Source organism: Heptranchias perlo, chromosome 9, assembly GCF_035084215.1.
Source record: "Heptranchias perlo isolate sHepPer1 chromosome 9, sHepPer1.hap1, whole genome shotgun sequence".
NCBI lineage: Eukaryota > Metazoa > Chordata > Chondrichthyes > Hexanchiformes > Hexanchidae > Heptranchias > Heptranchias perlo.
Window position 1 is genome coordinate 55,569,308 of NC_090333.1, and position 12,123 is coordinate 55,581,430.

At 45.7% G+C, this 12,123-nt stretch overlaps 1 protein-coding gene across 4 annotated transcripts in view; it reads right to left on the reverse strand.

Moving 5' to 3' along the window:
- Positions 1 to 12,123, reverse strand: part of hmcn1 (hemicentin 1) — a 505,541-nt gene that overhangs the window by 62,019 nt on the left and 431,399 nt on the right. For all 4 annotated transcript variants that reach the window (XM_067990488.1, XM_067990487.1, XM_067990489.1 and 1 more), the window contains 4 exons: positions 7,694 to 7,831; positions 4,612 to 4,746; positions 2,696 to 2,965; positions 764 to 954 (listed from right to left, as the gene is read on the reverse strand). In XM_067990488.1, the coding sequence (XP_067846589.1) occupies positions 764 to 954; positions 2,696 to 2,965; positions 4,612 to 4,746; positions 7,694 to 7,831 (734 nt within the window). The remainder of the gene's footprint in view (positions 1 to 763; positions 955 to 2,695; positions 2,966 to 4,611; positions 4,747 to 7,693; positions 7,832 to 12,123) is intronic.

Below are 12,123 nucleotides of genomic sequence, written 5' to 3' on the forward strand. Positions count from 1 at the left end.
GATTCCTGGCCTTCTGATTCAATCCACTTTAGAGAAGGCCCGAAACTGCAGGGGAGTGCCTTTATAGCACAGCTTGTGGGCCCGGAGGACCAGGAATACTTCCTGCAGGCCCAACAAGCCTACTTGTAGTGACCCTACAAATGCGATCGTCCCCCCCACCTCCAAGCAATCTCTGACCCCCCTCCCCCACGATCCACGATCTCCGACCCCCGTGATGACCCCGACCCCCGATGACTGGCCCCCCCCGTGACCCCCAATGACTGACACCCCACCGCCCAATGACTGACCCCACCCCATGACTGACTTCCCTCTCCGATGACTGACCCCCTCCTCCCTCCCTCTACGGTGACCCCTGACGAATGACCCCCCGGTGACCCCCGACCCCCCCCCCCCCAGTCTAACACTTACCTGAAATGTCCTCCTCCTTCTTATTCTCCCATCTGACTGAGACCAGCTTGTCAATCAGGCTGGCCTGTTGGACGGGAAACCCGTCAAAAAAAATAAAAGATGTCCTTACGTCAAAATCGTAAGGACGTCCGAGAAACCCGTTCTTCTGGGTTTCCTGACAGGAACTCCACCCACCCCCACCCTCGCCGCTCCCCCGATAAAATCATGCCCTTTATGTCCTCCTCACAGCTTACTTTCCCACCTAGCTTTGTATCGTCAGCAAACTTGGATACATTATATCAGGTCCCTTCATCTAAGCCATTTTAACCTGCAAAAGGCAGTGAACAATATTTGAAGCTGATCTCTTTGACCTTACCGTAGCGTTTTCCACAGTGAGCTCTCCTGACTGCATCAACCTATATTTTCCTGGTGTGTCCTGCAGGATTATGCCATCTTTCTGCCAGGTCAGCAATGGCTCAGGGACACCATCGGCAATGCACGGCAATGCTGCCTGAGCTTCCTCAATCACAGTGTACTCCGTCTCTGCAGTGAGGATGGTTGGTGGGACTGTAAAAGGCAGATTGAGTGAGTAAATAAAACTTAGTGGAGCCTTGGAGAAGATGCAGAGGAGATTTACTAGAATAGTACCAGGGATGAGGGACTTCAGTTATGTGGAGCCATGAGAGAAGCTGGGATTGTTCTCCTTAGAGCAGAGAAATTTAAGGGGAGATTTAATAGAAGTGTTCAAAATCATGACTGGTTTTGATAAAGTAAATAAGGAGAAACTGTTTCCACTGGTGGGTGAGTCAGTAACCAGAGGATACAGATTTAGATAATTGGCAAAAGGACCAGACGGGAGATGAGGAGAAATTTTTTTACGCAGCGAGTTGTTATGATCTGGAATGCACTGCCTGAAAGGGTGGTGGAAGCAGATTCAATAATAACTTCCTAAAGGAATTGGGTACATACTTGAAAAGGAGAAATTTGCAGGGCTCTGGGGAAAGAGCAGGGGAGTGGGACTAATTGGATAGCTCTTTCAAAGAGCCAACACAGACACGATGGGCTGAATGGCCTCCTTCTCTGCTGTATGACTCTATGATTACTGCTCGCTCACAGCAGCATGGTGTAAATCATGAACTCACCATGTGGAGCATCTTTAGTGCAAGCCCTTGTCCTATCACAGTGGTACATGTTGAAGCGCCAAATTTTGTGATGCCTTCCCTCATAAATAGCTTCTTTTTCTTCTATTGGATGAACGTCCTCCACCTACACTATACATCAAGTCTGATGAAAGGGGAGTTAGGAGATCAGTACTGTACCAATATCACTCTGTATCTGACCGTTAGTTGGACTGTAACTAGGCACTTTGCCTTCCATTTTTCTTCCTTGCTTTTGTGCAAGTGCTTGGATTTTCTGTGGCACCTCCCTCCTTGACCTCATGGTTGAGCTCTCTGACTCACCTTATGGCACAAGCCCATATCTCCATTAACTTGTGACACAGAACCACCTGAGTCTGTACATTCTGAAATGGTGGGGTAGATTTTCAGGTGTCCGACTCCATCAGGTGAGACGCGGAAAGTGCAAGCCCGCCACTCGCCCGATGGAGTCAGTCAGAGGCTCGACCAACATTAATGGTCAGGCCTCATTGCCATACTGTCGGCAAGCTGTTTGCACATGTCGAGCGGCTCGTCGATCGGAGAGAGATGAAAATCCAGCGGCTCCAGTGTAGAGCCCAGCTGATGCAGGTAAGTTGCGGGGGGTGGGGGGAGAGGAGGGAATCCCCAGAGAAGGCTGCGGAGAGATGGGCATCAGGTGGGTCGATTTTTGTGGGGTCAAGAGGAGGATTAACGCTCCTGCTGATGCAAAGAAAATCATTTAAGAAGTTATTTGTTTTTTAGTGGCCTGCAGTGATTCTTTTAAGGACCACTGGTTAAGCCATTCAATGCAAGTATCAATGGGTGGAGTATGCATGGGGCATGATCTGCACCTTGGTACCTGAAAATTGCATCAGGATCCTATTGATGTCATGGGATCCCGATTTACATGGGCTAATGAGGTGCCCGCCTGTTTTTAGTGGGTGTCTGTACCACACATTTCAAGGACTCCACCAACGTGACAACGGTCCGGGTGTGAGTGGGAAGGGGGTGTTAAATTCTGCGTTTAAATTTTCCTTGCGTTGCTGCTTCATTCATGCCTGAAAACAGGCACGAAAATTGGTCCCCATTTCACTAATAGGTTATTAAGAAGTCCAACTGATCTAAAAGCAAAAGATGTTAATGTGGGTATTATAACATAACACAATACTTACTGTGAACAGTTAGAACCATGACAGAGCTGCTGGAACCTGCAAGATTGGCTGCTGTACAGGTGTATCGTCCAGTGTCTCTGGGTTGGGCAAAAGCAATCTGCAGGGCTCCAGTACTGAGGATCCTCTGACGGATGCTCTCTGTAACTTGTTGTCCATCTTTGTTCCATGTAACTTGAGGAACTGGATAACCCTTGGCCTCACAGACCATGGTGACTGATTTATCCAAAGCAACGATGTAGTTCTTGGGATGGGGTGTTATACCAGGTGGCACTTTATATATATATAAAAAAAAGAACATTTTTACTTCAATTAAATTGTCTAAAAATACAACAAAACATTTTAAGAACTATTTAGACATGATATATACAATAAAATATGTATTTTAAAAATAAAACTAGGAAATCTTGATGCAAGGTTAAGGCTCATCACCAAGGTTTAAAAAAAGTAAGAATGAAGACAATCTACATTAAGAGGCAGTGATGAGATGACGCCAAGCTTGGATTTTAAACCCAAGATTGTAGAATGAAGGAATTACTGAAGGAGGTAAGGAGTTGCACAGTTTGACACCCTGGGAAAGAATATGTTAGAGTAGGAGACAGTGTGATAGGCCTTGTTTTCAACATACTGATGAAACAGGAAGAAAGAATAGTGAAAGACTACTTATTTAGAGCTTAGGAAGAATAAGAGATAATAGTTCGGAAGAATAATGACCTAAGTATTATTAATAAATTGGAACATGATACAATTTAAAAAAGGAGAAGCTAGATGATATAGAGCTACTGGGCACAAGAGCTCTCCAGTTGGCAATCTTTACTTTCCACCTGCATACTTTGGACTGTGGTTACATTATGAGCTCGGTGCAGTCGCATATCCCATACCAGTATCAATATTTTTTGTTCACTGGTAAAGCAAGTGTGAGCAGCTGAAATTATTGCCCTAAGTATATGTTGCTATTGGAAGCTCTCTGCTTGTAACCAGTGACACGAAGTGCAGAGATTCACCTTGGTTGCACCAAAATGAAAATATAACGTAAGGGTATTGTGAGCCTGCAATTGGTTATTGTTCATTCAAACGATGCGATTTGGAAATGTTATATGGCTCCAAACATTTCTAGAGCAATCTTTAACAAAAGAAAGACTTGCATTTTATATAGGTCCTTATCATATCTCTCATAAACATCTCAAAGTGCTTCAAATTACTTTTGAAATGCAATCATTGTTGTTATATGTAAGATTAGAAATATGCTGCTGATAAGATTTCTCAGGTTATACAATGCCAGGTATATTTTGAAAGCTATCAGGAAATTTGGTGCTTAAAATGAACTGATGTACCACATGTCAATTGGCAAGATCTCAGACTGTGGTCATGGATTTAATGCATAATGGAGATCACCAGTGTTACTCACTTACGAGGCTACCTCACAAGTTTGTGTCTGAGTAAACCAGGTAGTACCTGCCAATGGTCAACTCTGTTTGGCTTCCTCCTCTGATTTCAATCCCAAGCTTTGCAGTCTCACAGAACACTACACCCTGTCCCCAGCTGGTGCATGTAGCCACACATAAATTTCTAGCTCAATTGCTAATTTTAAATCTGAGATAGATAGCTTTTTGCCAACCAAAGGTATGAAGGGATATGGGCCAAAGGCAGGTATATGGAGTTAGATCACAGATCAGCCATGATCTTATCAAATGGCAGAGCGGGCTCGAGGGGCTGAATGGCCTACTCCTGTTCCTATGCTCCGAGGACTTCGGAAATAAATATCAACTCAAATAATCACCAAAGAAAATTAATAAAAACATTTACTCATGATCTAAACCATTAAAACATTTGATTACAGTCTCTAATCAGAAAACACTGTCCCTCCCAAAAAAGAAATCCACCAACAACCGTTATAATTAATTTTTTTTGTAACTTACCCTGCACCCTCAGCTTTATCTTTCCCAGGGCTGTGCCAGTTGGGTTTTGTGCAACACACATGTATGTCCCAGTATCCTTCACCGTAGCTCGAGTGATCTGAAGACCTCCATTGGGTAGAACTGTGTAATCTCCTCCTGTACAAGAAAAAGCATCAAGGATTTATCCGGGGAAGCACTGAGTCACAACACAACACAAGGGAGTGGCCCTGGGAGTCCTCAACATTGATTCTGGACCCCATGAAATCTCATGGCATCAGGTCAAACATGGGCAAGGAAACCTCCTGCTGATTACCACCTACCGTCCTCCCTCAACTGATGAATCAGTCCTCCTCCATGTTGAGCACCACTTGGAGGAAGCACTGAGGGTAGCAAGGGCACAAAATGTACTCTGGGTGGGGGACTTCAACGTCCATCACCAAGAGTGGCTCGGTAGCACCACTACTGACCGAGCTGGCCGAGTCCTGAAGGACATAGCTGCTAGACTGGGCCTGCGGCAGGTGGTGAGCGAACCAACACGAGGGTAAAACTTACTTGACCTCGTCCTCACCAATCTACCTGTCGCAAATGCATCTGTCCATGACAGTATTGGTAGGAGTGACCACCGCACAGTCCTCGTGGAGATGAAGTCCCGTCTTCGCACTGAGGACACCATCCAACGTGTTGTGTGGCACTACCACCATGCTAAATGGGATAGATTGAGAACAGATCTAGCAGCTCAAAACTGGGCATCCATGAGGTGCTGTGGGCCATCAGCAGCAGCAGAACTGTATTCCAGCACAATCTGTAACCTCATGGCCCAGCATATTCCTCACTCCACCATTACCAACAAACCAGGGGATCAACCCTAGTTCAATGAGGAGTGTAGAAGAGCATGCCAGGAGCAGCACCAGGCGTACCTAAAAATGAGGTGCCAACCTGATGAAGCTACAACTCAGGACGACATGCATGCTAAACAGCAGAAGCAACATGCTATAGACAGAGCTAAGCAATTCCACAACCAATGGATCAGGTCAAAGCTCTGCATTCCTGCCACATCCAGTCGTGAATGGTGGTGGACAATTAAACAACTAACGGGAGGAGGAGGCTCTGCAAACATCCCCATCCTCAATGATGGCAGAGTCCAGCACGTGAGTGCAAAAGACAAGGCTGAAGCGTTTGCAACCATCTTCAGCCAGAAGTGCCGAGTGGATGATCCATCTCTGCCTCCTCATATATCCCACCATCACAGAAGCCAGTCTTCAGCCAATTCGATTCACTCCACGTGATATCAAAAAACGGCTGAGTGCACAGGATACAGCAAAGGCTATGGGCCCCGACAACATCCCAGCTGTAGTGCTGAAGACTTGTGCTCCAGAACTAGCTGCGCCTCTAGCCAAGCTGTTTCAGTACAGCTACAACACTGGCATCTACCCGACAATGTGGAAAATTGCCCAGGTATGTCCTGTCCACAAAAAGCAGGACAAATCCAATGCGGCCAATTACCGCCCCATCAGTTTACTCTCAATCATCAGCAAAGTGATGGGAGGTGTCGTCGACAGTGCTATCAAGCGGCACTTACTCACCAACAACCTGCTCACCGATGCTCAGTTTGGGTCCCGCCAGGACCACTCAGCTCTAGACCTCATTACAGCCTTGGTCCAAACATGGACAAAAGAGCTGAATTCCAGAGGTGAGGTGAGAGTGACTGCCCTTGACATTAAGGCAGCATTTGACTGAGGGTGGCACCAAGGAGCCCCAGTAAAATTGAAGTCAATGGGAATCGGGGGAAAACTCTCCAGTGGCTGGAGTCATACCTAGCACAAAGGAAGATGATAGTGGTTGTTGGAGGCCAATCATCTCAGCCCCAGGGCATTGCTGCAGGAGTTCCTCAGGGCAGTGTCCTAGGCCCAACCATCTTCAGCTGCTTCATCAATGACCTTCCCTCCATCATAAGGTCAGAAATGGGGATGTTCGCTGATGATTGCACAGTGTTCAGTTCCAGTCGCAACCCCTCAGATAATGAAGCAGTCCGAGCCCGCATGCAGCAAGACCTGGACAACATCCAGGCTTGGGCTCATAAGTGGCAAGTAAAATTCGCACCAGACAAGTGCCAGGCAATGACCATCTCCAACAAGAGAGAGTCTAACCACCTCCCCTTGACATTCAACGGCATTACCATCACCAAATCCCCCACCATCAACATCCTGGGGGTCACCATTGACCAGAAACTTAACTGGACCAGCCATATAAATACTGTGGCTACGAGAGCAGGTCAGAGGCTGGGTATTCTGTGCCGAGTGACTCACCTCCTGACTCCCCAAAGCCTTTCCACCATCTACAAGGCACAAGTCAGGAGTGTGATGGAATACTCTCCACTTGCTTGGATAAGTACAGCTCCAACAACACTCAAGAAGCTCAACACCATCCAGGACAAAGCAGCCCGCTTGATTGGCACCCCATCCACTACCCTAAACATTCACTCCCTTCACCGGCGCACAGTGGCTGCAGTGTGTACCATCCACAGGATGCACTGCAGCAACTCGCCAAGGCTTCTTTGACAGCACCTCCCAAACCTACGACCTCTACCACCTAGAAGGACAAGAGCAGCAGGCACATGGGAACACTGCCACCTGCACGTTCCCCTCCAAGTCACACACCATCCCGACCTGGAAATATATCGCCGTTCCTTCATCGTCGCTGGGTCAAAATCCTGGAACTCCCTTCCTAACAGCACTGTGGGAGAACCGTCACCACATGGACCGCAGTGGTTCAAGAAGGCGGCTCACCACCACCTTCTCAAGGGCAATTAGGGATGGGCAATAAATGCCGGCCTCGCCAGCGATGCCCACATCGCATGAACGAATAATAAAAAAAAATAAAAAAGCAATGAGCAAATAATAAGCTGACCTTGAGTCTGTGGAGAAATGCTACCAAATCACTAACTTTATTGACTCTGGGACTATTACCTAACATGAGAGAAAAACTTCAAGCCGATTAGGGATGTAGTATTGTGCTTGCCTGATGGTGCCAATCTCCTGAATATTTCCAGAATTCAGAGAACTCGAATGCATTTTTGGAATGACAAAAGCTCTGACCATTTTACCTGTCGTGTTAACACTGATGCCTTCCTTCTGCCAGGTAATGGTGGGGTTCGGTGTGCCAGTGGCTTCACATGGAAGAGTAATGGGATTATTCAGAATCACATCCAGACTGCTAGGCTGAGTCTGAATTACAGGAGGTTCTGGGTGGAAAATAGAATCACAATTAAAAAAGCCATAACATTTTATTCAGATCAAAATATGACATTACATAGTATTTATTTTTTAAACTGCGAAGCCTAGGTACAGGGCCATGGGCCATAGTTGCAGGACACTAGTAAGACGATTGCATAAGATTGGCCTGTCATTGTGACAAAACAGGGTAGATTTTTTCCCCTGCCATGTGCCTCGGGAAATCAGTGTTCCCCAGGCACGGGGCAGGAGAAAAAGGGGTGAAAATTCATTTGTCAGCCTTTGCTCCCACTGCGCTATTCCAGGGGTTTCCTCGGGCTTCCCTAGGCTGTGTAATGTGCACCCATAGCAGGAGCAGGCCCAATGTTGGTAATATGATGAGGTGGCATTCCTGGCCTCATTTTCCAGAGAATCTGCTCGATGGGCTCCCTGTACAGGGGCACCATCAAAACCTAGCTATAATCTGCCTCCCACTGCTTGCCAATCAGCGGGTCAAAGGAAGTCCTGGGGGATGGATGAAGAAATAAAAGCAAGTCGTTAAATTTATTTTGAACTCCTCCACAAAGATTTGAGGTTTTCTGAGCCCTCTGGATCAAGTAGCAACTGGAAGTCCCAATCTTGGAGCCTGTAGCACCTCACAGGCTTGTTGCTACGTTCAGATTTCCTGGCTATTTTCTTTTAGGCACACAACCTAGCCAGGGGGTGGGTCTGTGTCTGAAAGTTGCCCCGGTCATGCAAATGGCCCAGGGAGGAAAAACAGGGGCAGCAGCTTCTTCACGGTGCAGCATATCTGAGGTGTGTTTTGCTTTTCAGCCCAATCAGCACACTTAGAGGAAAATCCACCCTAATATATTCAAGATCCACAGCTTAGGGGAACTGAGCCACCATCCTATAAGGCACCATCTTTAAAAATTAAAGAGCAGTTCCATCACCTTCATTAAATTCAAAATGGCAGCCACTGGAAGACTATCAGGAGAGCTATTCTTTCCATCAGCAAGAAAAAGTATTTAATGGACAAATTACTCATGGCAGAATTGTATATTGATGACTCTAATGCCAAAAACACCAATTAAAGCAGACTGCTCCTTTAAAGGTGCCAATTCTGAATGGCTGAGATTTATTCTGCTCATTTTGGACGCTATAGTTAAACTGTCTGATTGCTGTTGTCTGAGAAGTGTACACTTTTGAAGTACAAATTGAACTTTTAAAAGACAAAGAGAACTCAATTTTAGATTAAGGCAGTTAACATATCAACCAGAAATGGTGGTGCAATGATGATAGTGGCTTGAGCCCAGAGATATTAGATTTCCCCAATGATATAATTAAATGGCAGAACAAGCTTGAGGGGCTCAGTGGCCTACTCACGTTCCTATGTTCATAATTATCCTACTCTCCAAACCAGTTTTGTCCCAACTGAAGATCGTTGTGGTACAAAGTGCATGATCCACAAATACAAATACAGACTTTTGTTTCTGATTTAGACAAACCTCAATGGAAATTGCTGTCAGCTTTTGCACAAAAGTGCATTATAATTTGTGTTTCGACACAGAATATGAAGCCAAAGGGAACAACTTTATTCTCGTGTCTTCCAAAACTGGAGTTTTGAAAGATTGAATGTATATGGTTATCCTTCATAAGGTGGTTAAGAAGGCATATGGGATACTTTCCTTTATTAGTCGAGACATAGAATGTAAGAGCAGGGAGGTTATGCTGGAACTGTATAAAACACTAGTTAGGCCACAGCTTGATTACAGCGTACAGTTCTGGTCAACACATTACAGGAAAGATGTGATTGCACTAGAGAGGGTATAGAGGAGATTTACGAGGATGGTGCCAGGGCTGGAGAATTTTAGCTATGAGGAAAGATTGGATAGGCTGGGGTTGTTTTCATTGGAACAGAGGAGGCTGAGGGGTGATTTCATTGAGGTATATAAAATTATGAGGGTCCTAGATAGAGTGGATAGGAAGGACCGATTTCTCTTAGCAGAGGAGTCACTGACCAGGGGACATAGATTTAAAGTAATTGGTAGAAGGATTATAAGGGAGCTGAGGAGAATTTTTTTCACCCAGAGGGTAGTGGGGATCTGGAACTCACTGCCTGACAGGGTGGTAGAGGCAGAAACCCTCAACTCATTTAAAAAGTACTTGGATGTACACTTGAAGTGCTGTAACCTACAGGGCTACGGACCAAGTGCTGGAAAGTGGCATTACGCTGGATAGCTCGTTTTCCGCTGGCATGGACACGATGGGCCGAACGGCCTCCTTCAGTGCCGTAACTTTCTATGATTCTATGATTCAAACACCATGGGGACAAAAACCCTTGGCCCTTCTGGCACACTCCTGCTGTGAATCTAGTGGAAGGGCCACCAGTTAGGACACCGAGGTAAGAGGGCCATGGCCTGGGGAGGAGGTACTGATGGGCATGGGTTAGTAATCTTTCTGAGGAAGGCCTTGGCACCCCTATCCTCCCAGACCCAACACCCTCTGCCGCATTTGTGGCTTTTCTCTTCTGGTAAGATGTATTCCCTGTGAAGCACGTGTCTGCCCAGTTTATTTAAAATACGTAATCGCCCTTGACCCCAAAAACTTTGGTGGGACAGTGCTGGAAGTCATTGGTGGGCAGTTCCTGGCATTTACATTGGAATCAACGGTCCATGGGCTTTCAGGGCGTACATGGTTATGTGCTTAGTTCCAGTTTAAAAGTATGAGTTTAGACAGCCCATGTGCAGCCACTAACTAAAACATCCATCCCACCTCCATCTGCCTATCATTCGTAGAACAATAAAGGGAACAAAGAATTAAGAGCAAAAACAAGGATTCAGAAGGGGAAATGGAACTTGCAGGGAAAAATAAATAAAATTTTCAATGCTTTCAGGTGAACTTTTAACTTTTCTTTTGAGAAACAAAGCAAAGGGCCAAAGTCCATGAGGCAGACACCGAAATAAAAAGAAGACGATTAAATTAGGAAATAGAAATCATGTGATGCCAAGCTTGGGCTTTGAAGGCATTGGGGATGATTTTGACCCCGAGCTGGGAAGGGGGCGGGCGGTCAAATTGCGGGCGGGAAACCTGGAAGTACGGGTTTCCCGGACATCCTTATGATTTTGACGTAAGGATGTCTTTTATGTTTTTTTTGTCAGTTTGCCATCCGACTGACTGGCCTGATTGACAGGCTGGTCTCAATCGGACAGGAGAGCAGTCAGGGAGAGGGCTTATTCAGGTAAGTCTTCAGGTAAATCTTTGATTGCATGGATGGAGGGGGCATGGGGGCACTGGTGGGCTTGGGTGGGCATGGGGGCCATGGGGTGGGGGGGGGGATGTCAGTTATGGGGATGTCAGTTATTGGTTGCCCGCCCCGGTGAAAACCAGAAATGGGCGGGTTGGAGGCGTGTCTGAAATGGTTGCGATTTTGAATGCCCCCCACCGCAGCCCCCAACCCACCCGTTTTTCAATGTTAAAATCAGTCCCATTGAATTTGTAGAAAAAAACAAGACATGTACAGGTAAGGCAGACCACAGTTTAAAGGTTCTGGGAAAGACTGTGAATAAAATAAAATGTTATGTGATAAGTCTTCATTTTAACATTAGGATGTAGGGAGATGAATGAGTGTGTAAGAGCTTAAAAGGAAATAGATAGAAAGTTCAGAGTAGCACCAACCATAGCAATATTGACAAATGAAGGCAGCAGGGGGTGTGATAGAGAAAGTAAAGTTCGAGGCTGGAGACGAGAGAGGGCTCAGCTATCAGATGACGAGCTTTTCCTTATCGCGGTGAATGAAAGAGGTGTTAGACGAACTTCTCTGGATTTTGGAGAAATACTCTAGTTTTGGTTAGACTTGGATTTCATAGGGAATTAAAAGTTGTTGAGGGTGAAAAAAGAAGTGCTTGACACAAAAGAGAAAACTGAGCTTCTTGTTGGCAGCTGTAATGATGAACGAGATGTGGGACTTCCATTTGAAGTCAAAGGTGAGGCCAAGAATCCATCAAAGATAAGAGGAGATAGTTGTTGTTCATTAAAATTGAGAGAGACATGAAGAAATCTTTATTTGAAAAAAAGAAACAAAACCTTCACTGCCCCACTGAAGGGTATGGAGGAGATGTGGTGAATCAACCATTTCACTGCAAAAAGATTGGACGTTCTGTGCATTGAGGATGTGCAAACTGAATGAATGTAAAGTGAAATTAGCAGGAAATGAGTGGATATGGTTGGATGATGACTGGGTTAAGTGAACAATTTGAAGAGAGTGAAAGAGAGGACACGCTCCAGGGAAATTCTTGAAATAATGGAGTAAAAGACTCAGAGA